The following is an 18,698-nucleotide window of genomic DNA, read 5'->3' as shown; positions in this document are numbered from 1 at the left end:
GAATATGGAGAGAGACCAGCTGGAATTACGCGTTGACTCGGACTCGAGCGGGATCATCTAACCCGGCCATACTAATGATGCCTAAATGTCTCTCTGCCATCGAATTCGATTGATTCCGATCTCTCGCGGCCATGGCGACTCCGCCCACAAGCATCGGATTTCGTCTCCTCATTTCCTTTCTGTTTTCGCTGTTCGTCGTCTCTGTCTCCTTCTCTCCGGCTGATGAGTACCTCCTCGACTGCGGCTCCGCCGTCGACTCCACCGTCGACAACCGTCGCTTCGTCGTCGACTCTCCAGCGTCGAACGCGGCGTTCTTCTCATCCGATGGATCGATCTCTCTTCGAGCCGTAGATCCATCTCCGAACCTTCCCCAGATTTACCGGACGGCTAGAGTTTTCACGAGACCCGCGAAATACGAGTTCAACGTCGGGGAGAAAGGGACCCACTTGGTACGTCTCCATTTCCATCGGTTCAATTCTTCGAAAATCGATTTCAGTGAAGCTGAATTCCACGTTGTGGTTAACGGGTACGTCGTGCTTAGGAATTTTAGTGGCGAAGACGAATCGTCAACTAAGTTCGGTCCTAGGGTTAGGGAATTCCTGATCTGGGTCGATGTCGGAAAGGTCGTTATCCGGTTGGTTCCAAGTAAAGATTCTAAATTCGCGTTCGTTAACGCTATCGAAGTTATATCTGCGCCTAGGGATTTGATAGCAGACGTAGCCACCTCCGTATCCCATGATGGAACGGGGAAATATAAGGGTTTGATACATCAAGGGATGGAAGTTGTGTATAGAATCAATGTTGGGGGGCAGAAAGTTACCCCTTTTAATGATACATTGTGGAGAACTTGGGTTCCCGATGATGAATTTTTCAAAACCGGTGAAGGATCCGACAAGATCTACTTCTCCAGTAGGATCAAGTATAGGGCCGGAGGGGCAAGCCGTGAAGTTGGCCCGGACAATGTATATAACACAGCTCGTGTGGTTAAAAGCAGGAACAGGTCGGTTCCTCAGGTCAACATGACATGGGAGTTCCCAGTGACAAAGGGCTACAAGTATCTCATCAGGATGCATTTCTGTGATATAGCTAGCATGTCGCTGGGTATGCTATACTTCAACGTTTACATCAACGGGAATTTAGCTTACCAAGATTTCGATATCTCGTACTTCACGGATTACATGCTGGCTTCGCCTTTTTACATGGATTTCGTGGTGGAGGTCGATGATCCTTCGGATTTGATGAGCATTGGGGTTGGGCCGTCGAGTAAGAGCGTGGAAAATGCAGTTGATGCAATCTTGAACGCAGTTGAGATCATGAAGATGAATAACTCAATGGGTAGCCTTGATGGGGACATTCCTGCAGAGATGATACTGAGCCGTTGCCCAAACAGAAGAAACATTAGCACTTTGATATCAGTGATGGCCTTCATGTGCATATTGACGAGTGTTTACATTGTGGCGCGAAGGAGGAGAGTTAGGGATGGATTCGGCTGGTCAAAGTTGCCAGTGGATGATGTTCCTAGCGACGATCTGAAGGCGTCCAGGAGGCCCTGATGCTTCCGGTTCCTGGCAAAAGCCATTAACTTACTCTGGGTACTCGTCATCTTTTGTTATAGTACAACGAAATATCTTCTGAAGAGTGTCGGTATTAGTGAATGTTATACTAATGTATACGTTATATGTCTCGTGTTGTAAGTTCAATTTCGCTTTATATGTATATCATTGTCGAAATTCTCGTTGCTCTTTTGGATGGGATTGTTTCTCTGCATTTACTTTTCCTGACTCCGGAGTTTTTTTTTTGTATAAATATAATTCATCAATATCGAATGAATAAAACAGAATATTAAAAAAAAACAGTGAATATTTTTCAGATCTTAATGGTTACGAAACCAATGACTACACCATTTTAATTTTAAGTGAGTAATTATCTTTAAAGGAAATTGCTTGTGAATCTAAAGTTTTTGTTTTCATTTTTTTGAGGAGGATGATAAGCGATTGATATATACACCCAAATGATGTAAAATATTTTTATTAAATAATCATGCATCACCAAATGATATATTACAAATCCACTAGGCTTGAGAATTCAGTTGACTTGTAAGATTTTTGGGAAAAAGTCAAAACTCGTGATGATGAGGAGATGATGAGGAGGAGATGAGAAGAGAACGTGGACTTGTGGGCACGTGAAGGATCGTGGAGAGGAAAAGCCGACACACAGAAGCGGACAAAAGACACGTGTCTGTCACACAACGGCGGACGGCTTAATGGTACGGACATGAGCCCACCAACCTCAAAAGCCCACCGCTCCCATTCCACTTTCCACTTTAAGACCTACCTTATTTGGGCCTCCCCAATTTATAAACGGTAGATTTCGATTTATTTTTTTACTACATCTGTCTGTCCAGCTCTCAATTTATTATCTATCCATTAAACCTCATCATAATCATATTCATTACTATTTTTGTGAAGATTCTCTATGCGTATATATACATATATACAGATATTTGACTGATAAAATAAAGGAAGGGTCGCCAATTAGTATGTAAAAAAAAGCGTAAAAGAAAATCTAACCGATAAAAGTTGCATGGTCCGTGGCATCCTCACCCAAAAGTCAAAGCCATGTCTTGTTTTTTTTTAATAAAAAAAAATCCAGTACTTCAAATTCCAATACAATAAAATAAAAATTGTATTCACATATAATTTGTGGGTCATAATTTATCTTATATAGTAATATTGTGTAGCACCAAAAAGAAACAAAAATAAGTAAAATAAAGAACAAAAAAACAAATAACAAGATCCATGAGAGAGAATGACATGCATGAACCATGCTTACTTGCTTACTTCAGCCAACATTCCTTGTATACGTCACTCATACAAACAGACGCAACGTTATCGCTTCCCACATATATATACTCTCGCTTCCACTCTCATTCTCCACAGCATCTTTCTTCTCAGAAACTGTTCATACCCTTTCACTTTCACAGAGAGAGAGAGGATGGACAGGAATGATAGTGTAAACCCATCACCGCCCGGGAAAGATCACCTGAATGATGTGATTAAGGGTGTGATTAAGCTGTTAATCGCGGTGATTTTCCTGGGGATAATCATGATTTGGATCATGGTGCCAACACAAACCTACAGAAAAATATGGCTGCCGACCCTGCGTGCCAAGCTTGGCAATTCAACGTATTTTGGTGCAGCAGGTTTCGTATCGATATTCGCTTTCAGTTTTATTTATGTATAAATTCAGGGAAAACACCAGCTTTTAATATGATCTGTTATCATTTACTATGGGTGATTGTTTTCTTTTTTTAATCCGTACGTTTGGTTTGGAAAACAGGAACGACTCTATTGTTGTTCACGTTCCCGATGATCTTGATGGCTTGCATGGGAGGTGTCTACCTTCACTTGAAGAAACGAAAGAACGTCGACCAATTCAATAGGTACTTGGAAAAAAGATCTCCGGATATTATATAATATTCCACCCACGTTCTATATATGGATTATGTCTTCTCATGAATTGATGTTTGTATGAATTAATAAAAAAATGAAGGGAGATGAAGGGGGAGATGGAGGTATTGAGAAGGCCAATGTTGGTGAAGGGGCCATTAGGGATAGTGTCAGTGACAGAGTTTGGGTTCTTGCTTATGTTTGTGGCTCTTCTTCTTTGGAGCTTTTGCACTTATCTCTACAACGGCTTCCTCACCATCACCCCTCAATCAGCTGCCGAAGATGGACACCAAGTGTAAGCTTCTTCTTTTTATTTTTTTTGTCAAATTAATCATATATATGTATACTATATATTTGATGTTTTTATTTATATAAATAAAAGGTGGCAAGCGAAGCTAGAGACGGTGGCACTGAGATTTGGGGTGGTGGGGAACATATGTTTGGCGTTTCTGTTCCTTCCGGTGGCGAGAGGGTCGTCGTTGTTGCCGCTGGTGGGGCTGACGTCGGAGTCGAGCATCAAATACCACATCTGGCTCGGCCACTTGGCCATGACCCTCTTCTCCGCTCACGGCCTTTCTTACATCCTCTTCTGGATCTCTACTCACCACATTTCCCAGGTATTTGCTTCTTCTTCTTCTTCTGTAATTCTCTTATTTCATAATCTAAACTTCATCAATATTCAAGATTATGTGGTTTTGGAAAAAATATATATATATTCTGTTGTGTATTTTGGGTTGACTCTGATTAGACTGACACGGTTCGTCCATGGGCCGACGAGTCCATTTTTGGGGCCCACGTGTAAAATCAATGATTCAACCCATCACTGCACTTCCAACGGAGGAGCTCCGTTTCCCACTTCTAATTTTTCTTTTAAAAAAATAAAATAATCGTTTTTTTTTAGTCTTCGCATGCATATTTGTTCGGATGCAAAGAAATGGAATAACCATCAGAATATAAATAAATAAATAAATCATAAAACCAGGGGTAATATTGCAATTTCAACAATCTATTATTCGATCACTTACGCGGGACACGTGGCAACAGATGATTGAGTGGGCCAATGTGGGTGTCGCGAATCTAGCCGGGGAGATATCGCTGGTGGCGGGACTGGCGATGTGGGCCACCACATACCCGACAATAAGGAGGAGAGCCTTCGAAGTGTTCTTATACACTCACTATCTCTACATTGTCTTCTTCCTCTTCTTCGTCCTCCACGTGGGCGTCTCCTATTCGTTCATAGCCTTCCCCGGTTTCTTCATCTTCATGGTCGATCGCTTCGTCAGGTTCTTGCAGTCACGTGACAATGTCCGCTTGATCTCCGCCCGTGTTCTTCCCTGCGACACCGTCGAACTCAATTTCTCCAAAAGCCCAAGTACTTACAAACCTCTCTCTCTCTCCCCCTCGTGATTTCTAAATTCTAAACATGCGTGTATACGCACAGGGCTGATGTATAATCCGACGAGCATAATGTTCGTGAACATACCGAGCATCTCGAAGCTGCAATGGCATCCCTTTACCATAACTTCGAGCAGCAATCTCGAACCGGAGAAGATGAGCGTTGTGATCAAGGGCGAAGGAAAATGGTCCACCAAACTCTATAAGATCCTTTCTTCTTCTCAGATTGATCGTCTCCCTGTCTCTGTCGAAGGACCCTATGGCCCTGTTTCCACGGATTTCTTCAGGTATTTAATGGAGCCCTAAAAGTTATTTGTTTTCTTGAGTCGCAAGTAACATCAATCTTCCACTCTTCCTGGTTCTGCAGGCACGAATCCCTGGTGATGGTGAGCGGCGGTAGTGGTATAACTCCGTTCATCTCCATAATCCGCGACCTAATCTCTGCGAGCAAAACCCTGAATTGCGAAACCCCTAAAATAACATTGATATGCGCATTCAAGAACTCTAATGATCTATCCATGCTTGAACTGATTCTCCCAATGTCTGGTATCGATACCGATATCTCCTCGGATTTGAATATCCAAATAGAAGCCTTCATAACCCGAGAGAAAGAACCTCGAAACGAAGCAGATCAGAAGATCAGAACTCTCTGGCTCAAGCCAATTCTCTCAGACCAGCCGATCTCTGCAATTCTCGGGCCGAACTCCGGTCTCTGTCTGGGCGCCGTCCTCTCATCGTCGTTCCTCATTTTCTTGATACTCATCGGAATCATCACAAGATATTACATATACCCGATCGATCACAACACCAACAAGATCTTCTCATCTGCTTCTAGATCGATTTTGTACGCTCTGATCCTCTGCGTGAGCATCATGGCGACAGCTACGGCAGCCATGTTGTGGAACAAGAACAAGTACGGCACTGTTGAAAGAAAACAGGTCGAAAGCATCAGCGTACCGACTCCGACAACTGCTTCTCCGACATCATGGGCTTACAACGCAGAGAGAGAGCTGGAGAGTTCTCCTCGACAGTCCCTCCTTCAATCCACCAACCTGCACTTCGGACAAAGGCCCGATCTCACCAGTAAGTCTTTCTAACATTATACTGCTTCGTTTTGAGATCATTTTCATTGTTATTTCCTTACATAAACTGGATTCGTTCAAAGTTAAACATGCGGTCTGTGGATGAAAACAGGACTTCTGCTGGATACGAAAGGATCGAGCGTTGGAGTTTTGGTGTGTGGGCCGAAGAAGATGAGACACGAAGTCGCAGCGATATGCTCGTCGGGCTTGGCTAAGAACCTGCATTTCGAATCTATCAGCTTCAGCTGGTGATCCGCTTTTCCGATTCCGGTGGCGGTTCCTTCTGCCGCAAGTAATTAAAATAAGGCTGCCTGGCGTTGTGATGTTTGTATATGGATTTTTTTTTTCCGGCTATTTCTCTGCGAATATTCAGCGTGGAAAGACGGGCCCCACGCTTTTGTCCGTACGTTTTGATTTGCAGCCAAAAGAATGATGTTCGCCCGCAAATCAACTTGTGAAGCTATGTTTAACTGTAAAGTTCTGTGGATTTTTGCTTGTTTTGTTTGGAATAAACACATTTATACATATATGGCTATATATATATGTGTATGTGTGTGTGTTGTGTATACATATATGTGTTGTATATATGAGCTTTTTTTGAAGAAAACTATTGCAGACGTGGCCAAGCAATTAACCCCATAAATTCATAGATTTTTTGGATTTCTTCGTTTACAGAGTACTTTTTATTTCAACTTGTAAAGTGTTCCTATACAACATGTGTATGAATGGATTTCCTATACAACACCTCTAATAAATTAGTTTAAGAAACGTGACAATCGTCAAGAATCATGTTTGCAATTTAATATTGTTTATTCTGTCACGTTAAGATTACGAAACATTGACCAATGATAAAAAAAACCGCTATATATAATTTATTTATATACTTCCGCCATAGACTCACACGCCAAGAAATCCATATATATATTCGCATTTACACAAATTAATAGGTAATCTTCTAAATCTCCCCCGTCTCTCTCTCTCTCGTCTTCTTCTTTCGACTAAAAACAGCAAAATCTAATCCGAATTTAAATATCTTCTTCGTTCTGGCCATCAGAAGAAAAAAGGTTGATGGGCTTTTCGTACGGGGGTGTCGGAGTTATAATCGTCGGAATCATCCTGAAAGATCTTATAACATCATTTCTCTTTCGTCCATCTCTCTCGTTTTTGTAATGTTTTTTCAAAGCTGGAATGTAAGAACAAGATCCCCGTGGAGGAGATATTTCCGGCGACCAAGTTCGAGGATATTTCCCGGATAAACCCGCTGGAGAGCTGTCGGATTTGCCGGAGAAGACGAGGTCCGGCGTCTGAGGAACTGCGTCCATGTTTTCCATCGCACTTGTCTTGACCGTTGGATTCAGGACGACGAGATTACCTGCCCGCTATGCAGAACCCTGATCGTTCCCGAATTTTATTTTCTACGCCTGCAATAAAATTATTACATAGATATCAAAACTCGTATACTTGTGTATTTTAGGTTTTAATTGTACGTAAGTATCTTTTTTTTTTGTTCACTGTATTTAGAGATAAAATACCATACGTACGATTTTATACAATTCACATTTTATTTTTTCTAAAATGCCAATCACATAATACTATACTGTATGAATGTTGAACAAGTAAAAAACTACTTAACCGTGATGCCAACGCGAAGATAACTTTTCGTACTAAACAAGAGAACAACAAGGATATTCACAAGCAACCATCATTAAATAAACTAATATTTTTTCAATTTGTACGAGATTTATTAGGAATAATAAATAAAACAACAAAGTATATGGGCCTCTATTGAACCCAAAAAAAGCTGCGTTTACGTATAAGGAGGCCTTTGCTTGCGTTATTTTGGAGGCGGATGGCAAGGCCTTCCACAAAATGAATTTTGTTTAAATATTTCACAATTATAAATTTTTTTTTTCTTTCAAATTGATGCATTTACAGTATATGCATCCACACATTCTTAGATGTTAAAACTGATGCTGATCATCAAACTTTGCTATGGATACTGTTTATACCTTAAAAATCAAATATATAATTTTTTTTTAAGATAAATGATATGATTGTTAACAAACGAACACCATGTATAATTATTTTGTTTGTGTCAAATAGAAGATTTTTTCCGAGTGAATTATTTATTTTATAGATAAGTCCAATATCAACTGACACGTAAGACTTGGAGATCCTCACCCCGTGCTAACTTAGCGAGACGACCGTCAGATTCTCTGTCCCTGACTCGCCATTTGTCTATCTTATTTTAAAGCCGTACGATCTCTTTGTCTTCGAAGATCGGACGGTTCTCCTTTGTAGAGATCACCGATATCTTAGCCGCATTGTGTAATTGTCTTAGTCCATCCATGTGGCCCACACGTGTTACCCACTCTCCCGCCTGTCACACGTGACTCTCACGCACCACCATTTTCCCTCGTTCCAGGAATCGCGTTGTATATAAGATGAAAAATCACAAAGACGCCTATTTTACCAAAATGCCTCTAGCCAAAATCTCATGTGCATGCTCTATCAATGCGCCCTCACGTGCCTCATCTCCTTGATCACGTGACAACCAACTACCCATATATTTTTATATCTATATATATATATATACGTACGTATTTTAAGATTTTTCTATTGATGGGTGTAAACTTTTTTAAAAAATAAGTGAAGGTTTGAAAGAGTAAATATGCTATGATCATCAGTTACATCTTGGGCGGAAGATTTAAATATTCGTAACTCCAATTATGGTAATGGAAGTATATACGATCGTTGATACGGTGGGAGGGATCATAGGGGATTATGATCTCGCGGTCATGAGTTAATGGTCTGGTTGTTATGAAACACAAAGTGCTGTCCAGTATTGGAATCTTAACAAACACATATTATGATCCAAGAGTTTGTGGGTGAGTTGTCAACAGTTAAGTGTAAATCACTCAGAGGTTGGCGTTTTGATTTCTGGTTGGGGAGGGGTTTTTACATGGACTGCCCCAGTCTTCTAGAAAATGTAGTTGGACCAAAGGTGCGGTGAACTTTCGGATTATAAAAAAAATATATTATGAAAAAAAAAATGGTAAATTTAGCGAGCAACCTTTTATTTTTGTCCCCAATTATCCTCAGGGGCATTTTCAGTAAATAATGGAAGACCTAAGGGTAAAACCGAACAACTAGAAAAACAGATCGTAATATATGAAGGGCCGAGAAAGCAACGGAAAGTTAAAAACGCAAAAACCCTTCGTATCGAGTTCTGTGAGATCTGCGCCAAAAAAAAAACAAAGAAAGAAAGAAAAAAACCGCTCGAGAAGAAGGAGGTGAATTGGGGTATACATATATATGCGCACCACTACACTCACAGGGAAAAATATCTGTATGCAGGAGTATATGTAAGCATTCTGACTGTTGGTTTCTGGGTTTTTGGATAGTTTTGGGGTAAAATGAGGATTCGGAAGAACACGACACTGTCGTCGCTGCTTTTGACGGCGGGTTGCGGCGGAGAGAGACCGCAGACTCACGTCTGCCACTTCAACCAGTCTCCGTGGGATGTGATTCCATTCACTTCCCCCTGCTATGGGCCCGCCGCATTAACCAGCCAACTCGACTCGTCGTGGTTCCTCCCTTCTTCGTCGTCTTCTTCTCCACGCATTCACCAGGTATGCCTACGTTCTTCCAGTTGCGTATGTTCCCGTTGGATTTATCTGCCGTAGATGTCCCACATTTCTCTAGTTTTATCTCCGGCGGTTATCACCTTCTCACATTAGGGTTTTCAGTTCGGGGATGGAAAGAACCCTAAATTCTGGATTTCGGGGTTCTGGACTGTTTGGTTTATCGATTAGGGTTGGTGGGTCGTTATTGTTTTCCTTCACTTGCGCCTCTCGTTGCCTGGGGTTTCGTTTTCTGGCCGATTATTCTTTTGACACGAAGTTGGAAAATTGTCTGCATACTGGAAAGCAGTTCGATGGAGACGATAGTTTCAATGGGAATGTGAGCTTGGGCGATTCTTCTGGCGCTGCCGAGAGGTAAACCCATCACTCACCTTCCTTCCAATCGCTTCCACATTATCGGTTGTTGTACGGTTCGTGTTCCTGTCGTTTCAGGGTTTTCGGTTGTTCCTTCTTAGATAATTGGATAATTGGTCCCCGAATCGGATTCGAAATACCGGGCGCCACCATCGGCCCGGTTCCAATTTGGAGCTTTTATCGTCCCCAAACTTTTTTAAAATCATCGTACATTCGGCGTGAAGTTTACATAAAAAGAGAAAAAAAAAAATTTCCAGTGTCGTCTCCGTGGAGAAACTCGATATCATTGCGGAGGACAACAACGAGAAATTACCCTACGAAGAACAGACCGATCAGCCGCGGTGGAGGGGCAGCAGCAGCAACAAAGCCAAGAAATCACAGAAAGCTTCCGGTTTCAAGAGCGGCGACCGAGGGACTCCGGCGTCGGGGAGCACCACCTCGCCGCCACGGCGGGGACGGCCACGTGGAACGGGGAAGAAAGCTTCGGCGGCGGCGAACCCTTACGAGTTTTACTATTACTCGGGGTTCGGCCCGCGGTGGGGAAAAAGGCGAGGCGGCAAGAGTGGGACGGAGGAGGAGACTGTTATTAGTAATGGTAACGGGGATAGTATTAAGAATAGCGGCGATTATATGAATAATAATACAAAGAAGAGTATTGGTGGTGAGGAGGATAAAACGGTGGCGTTTGGAGATGGGAGCAGTGAGTGTAATGGATTGAGTTATATGGAGGAGGAGGAGGAGGAAGAAAGAGATGATGATGATGATGATGATGATGATGACGTGGTGGAACAAAACGATGATAGCATGAAGATGATTAAGAAGAGAGGGAGGAAGCCCGTAAAGGCAAGATCTTTGAAGTCCCTCATGTGAAATATTCTGACTTCTCGGAGGGCTTTTTTGTAACTGAACAAACCCACCACTTCCTCTCCATCTGGTCTTTTTGTGGAGTTCTTCTGGAGTTGGGGTTTGGTCTGTCTGTTTCTTTCGCGAACATTTTGTAGTAAGATGGGTCTGCTGTTTGGGCTTATTCTTTCTTTCTTTCTTTTGGAAAAAAATATTTTAGCTTTTTAGTTTTATTTAGATGCCTTTCTTTTCGGAGCTTCCCTCTATCACTCATTCAGTGACCTGTTTGGTTTGGACTTGGACATGCTTTTTGCTGGTGATGAATGCTGACGTGTAATAAGGCTCTCATCCAATACAGGTCGGGCAGATTCTTCCATCTTTTGGGGTTTAGGATCATATAACTGTAAACGGCAATGATACTCTTGTCGGAAAAAAAATATCTTGAAGGGTATATATGGTAAATATAACGTGTTTCCAGCGTTATCTGCGCCAATGCTGTTATTAATATTTAACGTTTTATTTAAAATATAGGATTGTTCATACATTTATAAATACGATTCTAAAATCTGGAGAGAAAAAAAAACTGTCCGCTCAACCTAACTAAACGTTTTCTAAGCAGGAGAACAGAGAGTCATTGCAAGCTACGCAATCTCCCCCCCCCTAAATACAAACTATTTGACGTTTACGGTCGAACCGATCTGTAATAATACCATATCGTTATTCACCGAAAAAATAAAATAATAATACCATATCATTTTCAATTCCACCTAAAAGGCCCCTCGAAATGGGAAAAACTCTTAAACATGCATATGTCATTGTCACACATTTGTATGTGTTTGCAAAAATGACACATTGTCTAAATTCAGCAATACAAAATCCAAACAAAAGTACCAACTATTCCGTGCTAAATTACCGTATGGGAGGAAGTCTCATTATGTCCCCGAATCGCTTGTTTGAGCATGGGAAGAGATGGAACTGGCGTCCATGGCGGACTCTGATCTGTAATCCTTGCGGATTCCCCAAAGAATCTCATTGCACCTCTTCATGCTAGGTCGAGATCGTCTACGAGGAGCCACGCATCGGAATGCTATTTCTAGAATCTTCTCCACTGCTAAGTTGTTCGCCGGACTTCGCTCTAGCTTCGGGTCCAGGATGGTTATTGCCTCTCCGTTTGTGAATTTCTTGATCGCCTGTTCGCGTTTCCAAACGACAGGGTTATGATACAACCCAGTTAAAATCTCTCTGGCAAATAATATAAAACATGCAGGAATCAAGATGAAACAGAGATGTGAAGCTCATTCATTACCCATTTAACGGTAATGCGTTCTTTGGTTTGGAGGTTAGCCTCGATGGGATGGCGGCCAGTGACAAGCTCGACGAGAAGCACACCGAAAGAATAAACATCGCTCTTCTCAGTGAGCTGATAGGTCGTTAAGTACTCGGGGTCCAAGTAACCTGCGGTTCCTTTGACTTGAGTCGAAACATGGGTGGCCCCTGTTTCGCTGTCGGCAGCCAGTCTGGCAAAGCCGAAGTCAGCCACCTTTGCTCGGAAGTTCTCCATCAAGAGGATGTTTGATGACTTGATGTCTCTGTGGATGATTGGATGATCTACATTTAAACATCTGACAATGTTTATAACCAATTCTCTGACAAAAAAGAGACTTTTTTTGACACGACAGATCAAGTTGAGTTTACAACTTACCTGTATACATATGAAGATAGGTTATGGCATGAGCTACATCGATTGCAATATCTAGTCGGGTAGCCAGATCGAGAATGTTTCCATGCTTACCTACAGAACACTCCTTTTACAAATGTTCTGTGTCTTTGGATGCTATAAGATGAAAAACCCCCAGAAAAATCGCTCACCATCCAAGTGTTCTCGGAGAGTTCCATTGGCCACATACTCCACGACCAGAATTTTCTCGTCATTTTCAACCAGATATCCATAGAATTTCACCAAATTCATGTGTTGTACTCTAGCCAACGTCTGTATCTCACTCTGAAACTCTGCACTTTCACCGCCCTCATTGATACTCTGCATCGGACATGCAATATTTTCATACTAGTGGGAGTGTTCTCCATAAAGCAGCACTTGGATTCAAAGGATATGTAAAGTTTAGAGAGAAAAACAAAGATTTGTATAATTGGACCTTCTTGGCGCGTTTGATGGCAACGACCGTGCCATCTCTGAGTTTCCCTTTGTATACAGTCCCAAAACCTCCCCGCCCGATCTTGAACGTCGGCGAGAAATTATTGGTCGTGTCGTAGATTTCTTCAAAGGTGAATCTCTGGTTCTCTGCGTCCTTTGAATTTCCTGGAATCCTCTGGATACTTCCTTGCGAACTCCGTCGCCTACGACTGCTATATTCTGCTCACTCAGTACACACGAAAACAATAAATTCATGAACTCGATTCTTCTTATCATATAATTGGCACGTTTCAGCTCAATATCTACTGAGTCTATCATCCGAAAATCGAGAATCTGTGCTCAAAGCGTGATGTGTGAACCGCAACTAGAGAAAGCGAGAAATTGCGGAGAGAACAAACAGATATTCTGACAGGATCGGAAGGGGAAATACGAACACGAGCTTCAATGGAAGAATGTACCGGAGTAGGCGTCGGAATTTGTAGAGACGGCGGATTCTGGAGGAGTGAAGCAGTTGATAAAGAGTCCTGCGATCCAACGGATAACGGAGGAGATGGGTTTGCCAGAGGAGGAGGCTGCGGAGGAGCTGACATCGGTGTAGAAAGAAGTGGTTGCAGGAGAAGAACCGGCGACGGAGGTAGGTTTCCGGCGATCGTACATCGGTGGAGAGGTAAAATCGCAGAGATGGCGGGTAGAAGAACTGAAGAAGAGGGAGAGAGAAGATGACGAGGACTATGTTTTGAATTTTCAAAAAAAAAAAAAAAAAAAGTTAGTTGGATCGTCCATAAATAAACTGGTTATTAAAAGCCAGCTGGACAAAATGTTCCTCTCAGTCCATTTATTTTTTCAAATAAATAAATACGTAAACAAATCGGACACGGACGCTTAAATTTGCATACTTGAACCTTTGATTTGAAGCCAGATAAAGGACGACATGGGTTAGGTTAAGATGGCAGTTTTCAAGGCAGTTGAGGGATTTGTGTTCAAGTTGCCGAACGAGTCAGAGGGTGTTGACCTTTGACCTCAGGTCATATGGCGTGGGCCGTTTTATTGATAATTAAAAGGCCTATACAGCCCATCTTCTTCGATACGACGTCGTTTGCCTTCTCCCACAAGCTCCAGATAAAATATTTTACATTATGCACGCACACGTGTAAACAGATGATGAAAGCAAATTACAGGAGATAATGATGTGAGAATTGGGAATGACGGTCCCCCTGTATAATTTTAAAATTCAAAGAACATGAGATTTGTCTAATAATCCCGAATATTTATTTAATCCACTACTCCTGAATTACGAAATTGAAATTAAAAGAAAAAAGAATAAAATCTGTAAGATTTTTGGAAGACGACGGGCGACTCGTGGTTGGACTTTAAGCACATCTGTCTGCCACCTCCTCCTCCACATACCCTTTTTGCTTGGACTTTTTTCATTGTTCCCCCTTTTCCTATACTACCCCTCTGTGTCCATATAGCCAAGACATCGAAACGCCTATTATTTAGGTAACGTTAGGGGTGATTCAGTAAATCCAATCAAGAATTATGGTCCCGAGATTTTTTCTCTCTATAATTTTATATGCATCGTGTCCGTGATTCCCAGATTTTTCAGATTTTCTTCGAAAATTCTCTCTCAAAATTTTAAACACAGGCAAAAAGCGAACTTCGTCGGAGCTTCCATGCCTGAGAAAACACCAGCGATTTTCTCGCCAAATAAACGGGGTTTTTTCTAAAATGCACTACTTGGAGCACATTAATTTCAGGTGTACACCTAAAATAAAAGGGCGTGAAAATTTTTCAGCTTGTACACCACTTTTCGATTGAAAAGTCGAAAATAACCCTATATGCAAAAAGTCGAAATTATCCTTACTTTAAAAATAAAAAACAAAACGTGTTCAATTAAAAAACGATGTGGGTTTCTCTCTCCTGATGTTCTTCTTCTTCCCATGTATCGTCGTCGGCATTTCTCAGCGGAGGCAATCTTCCCGACTGGTTTCTCCGCCATTGTTCCCGACGAGAGCTGCGATCGACAGCTCCGGCATTCTTCCCGACAGCTCCGCCATTATTGAGGTATAATGTGAATGAAACCCAATCATTTTCTACAAAAAATCAACACTGCCGAGATGTTCTAGAGCTTGATGTCATGACCCAAATTAATTTGTCGTTGAACCCAACCTGTTTACGACCTTTGTTACAGGAAAATGGATCGTCTTGAAGATTGTTATACATGTGTATGTATTCGTTATGGTGGTATTTGGGAAAGAAAGTAAGATGAGTTATTTGAATGGAAAGGAGATGATGAAAATGGTAAGACCATTTCCTATTGGACTATTCCTGATCATGTCGCGGAGATGAAAATGAACCCTCATATTGTAAGAGAACGAGGTGTTGGTCGACCGACCATGAATCGAATCAAGAGTGCCGGGGAAAAAAGAGGAAATAAAAGAAAATCGAGGGTGAATCCATATGATTCAGAGGAGCCACTGTCACAGAAGAGGAAGAAGAAAGACAATGAAATCGTTTTGCAGTTAGAAGATGAAATGTAAAACCTGTCATGAATGTATATTTCATTTGTTAACTGTTATGACTTTTTGTAAACGGCTTCATCGTAACTATGTTACGACTTTTTGTAAACGACTTCATCGTGACTATGTTACGACCTTTTGAAAACCTATGCATCGTGACTATGTCCAATTTAAAAAAAAACAAAAAAGCTTAACAAAAAAAAAGGTAAAATCGAAAAAAGGAACAAAAGTCTGACAACTGGTGGCCATTCGACAAAAAACCAAGTTTTGTCTTATTATCGTCCATACCCAACTTATTGCGACTCGATTATGACTTGATTACGACTTTGGATTTTCGGTCTAAATGTCAAAAATGTCGTTAAATTTGCCGAGTTTTCTACAAGGAGTGATGAATACCGACTAAGTAAGTAGGAAAATTGACTTATAAGTCACATTTCAAAAACTTTTATACAATAATATAGATTTGGATCAAAGTGTTCCTATATGTTTAAGAAACATATAGGAACACTTTCAATCAAGTTGGTAATTTTTTTTTCAAATTTTTCTTTTGTTAGTTCGTGCCTTTGAATCTATTTCTAATACTTATTTTCAAGGGTTTCATCATCACTCGACGTAAAACTCGTCAAATTTCACGAAGTTTTACACGATTACGACCAATAAAAGTCGTAATTATGTCGTAATATAGTCGTGTTAGAGTCGTAACGTAGTTGCAATAACGTTGCAAATAGTTGGTTTTGGGCGATAATACGACAAATGCCGTCTTTTTTCAGCTTCAGCTTCTTTCCCTGGACCCACCTGTCAGTAAAGTGACTTTGACTTGTTTTTTTTGTTGACTTTTCTAATTTAACTTCAAATTCCACCCACTTTTTGTATGAATTATGCATAAAAACTACTTTATTTTTGTCACTTTCAGCACACAACTACTTTATTTCGACTTATGAAACCCTGAACTAACACAATAATGCAAACCATATTCCAAACCACAACAACACCACAACGTGATTCAGAGGTTCAAAAACCACAACAAACAGCAAACCATATTCCAAGTTCACAAACCACAACAAAAAACAAGCCATGTTCAAATTACAGCTCCTCCTCAGTCATATGGTTATGTGCCTGAATTACAAATCATGTGGAATATGTGCCTGAATTGCGATTGTTCCGTGAAATATTTCAGCTCCTCCTCAGTCATATAGTTCTGTAGAAATTCTACTACTGCTACGTGAAAACATTTTGACGATACCTTCACTGCTATCTTGTTCATATCGTCAAATTCATAATAGAATTCAGCTTTGTGTATATCAACAATCTGCAACAAAACATTTACGTTCATCAAATATATAACAGAATTCGTAATTGAATTCACTACGATTACTTATTTATCACTTCCTATCAGACACCTTGCAACTTTTAAGTTACAATCTGTCATCATCAATCCAAATCAAACTTTGAACGAAAACTTAATTCACTACAATTACTTATTTGTTATTTTATATCACACAATTTGCAAAATTTATGTTACAATCATCCAAAATTTTAACGATTCTTTGTTTCCCGCTCTAATGTTTCGGACTTTGTCTTCTTCAACCTAAGATCAACAAATTACAACCCAAACCTAATTCCTACACAAATTCAACTTCAAATCCAAACTCAAATTCAAAATTCTTACTTCTCTTTCACGGGAAGATTCCGAGCCTGTTGATGTCTCCCCCTCCGCCACCGACTGCGACTGCGTCTGGGTTCTTCCGGCGACCGACCTCGACCGTGTTGAAACTAGTAGCGGACTCAGAAAGATTTATGATTGGGGGCAAAGTTAATTTCATAATAGTAATTTTAATTATTTTATGGGGGCATATAATAATTTGTGTAAAATTTTATAAATTTTGTAAAGAAAATATTTTGTTTTTAAAAAAAGGGTGGGGGCCTGTGACCCCACTGCTAAAGAGCTGGATCCGCCCATGGTTGAAACAACGGTTCCACTCGACGAAGCTCTTTGCATTCTCGTCGTTTCAGAGGTAATCACACTTGGGTTTTCGATTTCGATTTCTCCCTCACTGATTTCACAACTCTCTCTCTCGGCGTTTTCTCTCTCTCTCTGGTGGTTTCTCGATTTTTTTAAGTTCCGTGTAAATAACTGTAGTAAAAATATCCTAATTTCCCTTTTTCTTCTGAATTTCCCTCTTTTTTTACTTTTTCACGGGATTTTAATTCCTACACGTGCGACTTCTCTCACACGGTTACTTATTCAAGGTTATTTGGTCTTTTCCATTTTTATTAAGGGCAAACCAGACTTTTACTAAATCGTTATGTTTTTCAGGTGTACACCTGAAATACATGTGATCCAAGTAGTGCATTTTAGAAAAAAAACCCCAAATAAACACCACCACTACCATTGATGCCCGAGAAGAGGAACAAGCAAAAGAAGAAACTTTCCCAAATGCCATGTCCATATCCTCCTCTTCTCTTTCTCTTCCTCTTTCTTCTCCCACTCGCGACCTCTAAAACTGCCGACGACAAGGTTTTACTCAGAGGAGATCAGACTATTCTGAGCGCGAATAAGATTTTCCGGCTTGGGTTCTTCAGCACCACCAATGGCAAGATATCGCCTCCATCTCCGACCCTGTCTCCATTGCCGTCCTCCGGTTGGTACTTGGGAATCTGGTACGCTTCCATACCTATCCCGACGTACGTGTGGGTCGCGAACCGGAACCGACCCCTTTCGGATCCGGGCTCGTCTTCCCTGGAGCTCACCGCCGACGGAAACCTTGCCGTGAAGGACTCCCGGAACGGCATCGTTTGGCGGACGGAGAACGAGGAGCCGGGAACGGATTTCCGGTTCCTGGAAACCGGTAATCTGGTTTTGGTACGTGACGGTTTAAAGGTTTGGCAGAGCTTCGACCATCCGACGGACACGTGGCTTCCAGGGATGAACGTCACCGGTCAAACGTTGTTGACTTCGTGGCGGACGCTGTTCGACCCGTCGTCGGGGTTCTACACCCTGAGGCTGAACCCATTAGGGTTCAACGAGTTCCAGCTTGTCTACAATGGCACCGTTCCTTACTGGTCATCCGGTAACTGGACTGGCGACTTATTCACCGGCGTGCCAGAGATGACCGTTCCGTACATCTACAGATTCAATTTCGCGAACCCGTACAAACCCACGGCGTCGTTTTGGTACACAGTGATGCCGCTGGACGCGGCGCACGAGCCGCAGCTTACGCGGTTTCAGGTGGACGCGGAGGGGCGGCTGGAGCCATACA

The 18,698-nt window shown here is 41.5% G+C and overlaps 6 protein-coding genes across 7 annotated transcripts in view; 5 read left to right on the top strand and 1 right to left on the bottom strand.

Moving 5' to 3' along the window:
* The first annotated feature begins 25 nt into the window (after positions 1 to 25).
* Positions 26 to 1,771, top strand: LOC104825853 (probable receptor-like protein kinase At5g24010). Its single transcript, XM_010558260.2, has one exon. The coding sequence runs from the start codon at positions 132 to 134 to the stop codon at positions 1,551 to 1,553; it is 1,422 nt and encodes a 473-aa protein (XP_010556562.1). The 5' UTR covers positions 26 to 131; the 3' UTR covers positions 1,554 to 1,771.
* A 1,177-nt stretch (positions 1,772 to 2,948) lies between these two features.
* LOC104825852 (ferric reduction oxidase 2) lies at positions 2,949 to 6,509 on the top strand. The gene is made up of 8 exons (XM_010558259.1): positions 2,949 to 3,202; positions 3,340 to 3,442; positions 3,553 to 3,744; positions 3,832 to 4,066; positions 4,494 to 4,821; positions 4,891 to 5,131; positions 5,212 to 5,927; positions 6,039 to 6,509. Exons 1-8 carry the CDS (start codon positions 2,995 to 2,997, stop codon positions 6,176 to 6,178), a joined length of 2,163 nt encoding a protein of 720 aa, XP_010556561.1. The 5' UTR covers positions 2,949 to 2,994; the 3' UTR covers positions 6,179 to 6,509.
* Positions 6,510 to 6,897: 388 nt separating this feature from the next.
* On the top strand, positions 6,898 to 7,450 carry LOC104825851 (E3 ubiquitin-protein ligase RHA1B). The gene is given in 3 exon segments (XM_010558258.1): positions 6,898 to 7,065; positions 7,067 to 7,207; positions 7,209 to 7,450. Coding segments are annotated over 3 exon segments (360 nt in total). The 5' UTR covers positions 6,898 to 6,994; the 3' UTR covers positions 7,357 to 7,450.
* A 1,691-nt stretch (positions 7,451 to 9,141) lies between these two features.
* Positions 9,142 to 11,143, top strand: LOC104825850 (probable serine/threonine-protein kinase ifkB). 2 transcript variants are annotated; one of them, XM_010558256.1, is made up of 4 exons: positions 9,143 to 9,229; positions 9,331 to 9,558; positions 9,860 to 9,924; positions 10,182 to 11,143. In XM_010558256.1, exons 2-4 carry the CDS (start codon positions 9,343 to 9,345, stop codon positions 10,792 to 10,794), a joined length of 894 nt encoding a protein of 297 aa, XP_010556558.1. In that variant the 5' UTR covers positions 9,143 to 9,229; positions 9,331 to 9,342; the 3' UTR covers positions 10,795 to 11,143. The 2 variants fall into 2 exon arrangements, with proteins under 2 accessions (XP_010556559.1, XP_010556558.1); XM_010558257.1 differs by having other exon boundaries at positions 9,142 to 9,558; positions 10,003 to 11,143.
* Positions 11,144 to 11,500: 357 nt separating this feature from the next.
* LOC104825849 (calmodulin-binding receptor-like cytoplasmic kinase 2) lies at positions 11,501 to 13,646 on the bottom strand. The gene is made up of 6 exons (XM_010558254.2): positions 13,378 to 13,646; positions 12,921 to 13,138; positions 12,637 to 12,805; positions 12,470 to 12,559; positions 12,074 to 12,375; positions 11,501 to 11,957 (listed from the first exon to the last, which is right to left on the bottom strand). Exons 1-6 carry the CDS (start codon positions 13,574 to 13,576, stop codon positions 11,700 to 11,702), a joined length of 1,236 nt encoding a protein of 411 aa, XP_010556556.1. The 5' UTR covers positions 13,577 to 13,646; the 3' UTR covers positions 11,501 to 11,699.
* Positions 13,647 to 17,777: 4,131 nt separating this feature from the next.
* Positions 17,778 to 18,698, top strand: part of LOC104825848 (G-type lectin S-receptor-like serine/threonine-protein kinase SD2-2) — a 3,068-nt gene continuing 2,147 nt past the window's right edge. Inside the window, exon 1 of the mRNA XM_010558253.2 lies at positions 17,778 to 18,679. Coding sequence (XP_010556555.1) covers positions 17,834 to 18,679 — 846 coding nt within the window. The 5' untranslated portion in view covers positions 17,778 to 17,833. The remainder of the gene's footprint in view (positions 18,680 to 18,698) is intronic.

Source organism: Tarenaya hassleriana, unplaced genomic scaffold (genome assembly GCF_000463585.1).
Source record: "Tarenaya hassleriana unplaced genomic scaffold, ASM46358v1 Cleome5, whole genome shotgun sequence".
NCBI lineage: Eukaryota > Viridiplantae > Streptophyta > Magnoliopsida > Brassicales > Cleomaceae > Tarenaya > Tarenaya hassleriana.
The sequence above is the reverse complement of the archived record's forward strand: the minus strand, read 5'-3'. Positions and strand labels throughout refer to the sequence as shown.

Excerpts from the sequence above, each read along its gene's own strand:
- LOC104825853 (XM_010558260.2), top strand. The coding sequence starts at position 132 with ATGGCGACTCCGCCCACAAGCATCGGATTTCGTCTCCTCATTTCCTTT.
- LOC104825852 (XM_010558259.1), top strand. The coding sequence starts at position 2,995 with ATGGACAGGAATGATAGTGTAAACCCATCACCGCCCGGGAAAGATCAC. Across the intron at positions 4,067-4,493 it reads CTACTCACCACATTTCCCAG|ATGATTGAGTGGGCCAATGT; the intron begins GTATTTGCTTCT and ends ACGTGGCAACAG. Across the intron at positions 5,132-5,211 it reads GTTTCCACGGATTTCTTCAG|GCACGAATCCCTGGTGATGG; the intron begins GTATTTAATGGA and ends CTGGTTCTGCAG.
- LOC104825850 (XM_010558256.1), top strand. The coding sequence starts at position 9,343 with ATGAGGATTCGGAAGAACACGACACTGTCGTCGCTGCTTTTGACGGCG. Across the intron at positions 9,559-9,859 it reads CTTCTCCACGCATTCACCAG|TTCGATGGAGACGATAGTTT; the intron begins GTATGCCTACGT and ends ACTGGAAAGCAG. Across the intron at positions 9,925-10,181 it reads TCTTCTGGCGCTGCCGAGAG|TGTCGTCTCCGTGGAGAAAC; the intron begins GTAAACCCATCA and ends AAAAATTTCCAG.
- LOC104825849 (XM_010558254.2), bottom strand. The coding sequence starts at position 13,576 with ATGTACGATCGCCGGAAACCTACCTCCGTCGCCGGTTCTTCTCCTGCA. Across the intron at positions 13,139-13,377 it reads AAATTCCGACGCCTACTCCG|AATATAGCAGTCGTAGGCGA; the intron begins GTACATTCTTCC and ends CTGAGTGAGCAG. Across the intron at positions 11,958-12,073 it reads AACGCATTACCGTTAAATGG|GCGATCAAGAAATTCACAAA; the intron begins GTAATGAATGAG and ends AAACGCGAACAG.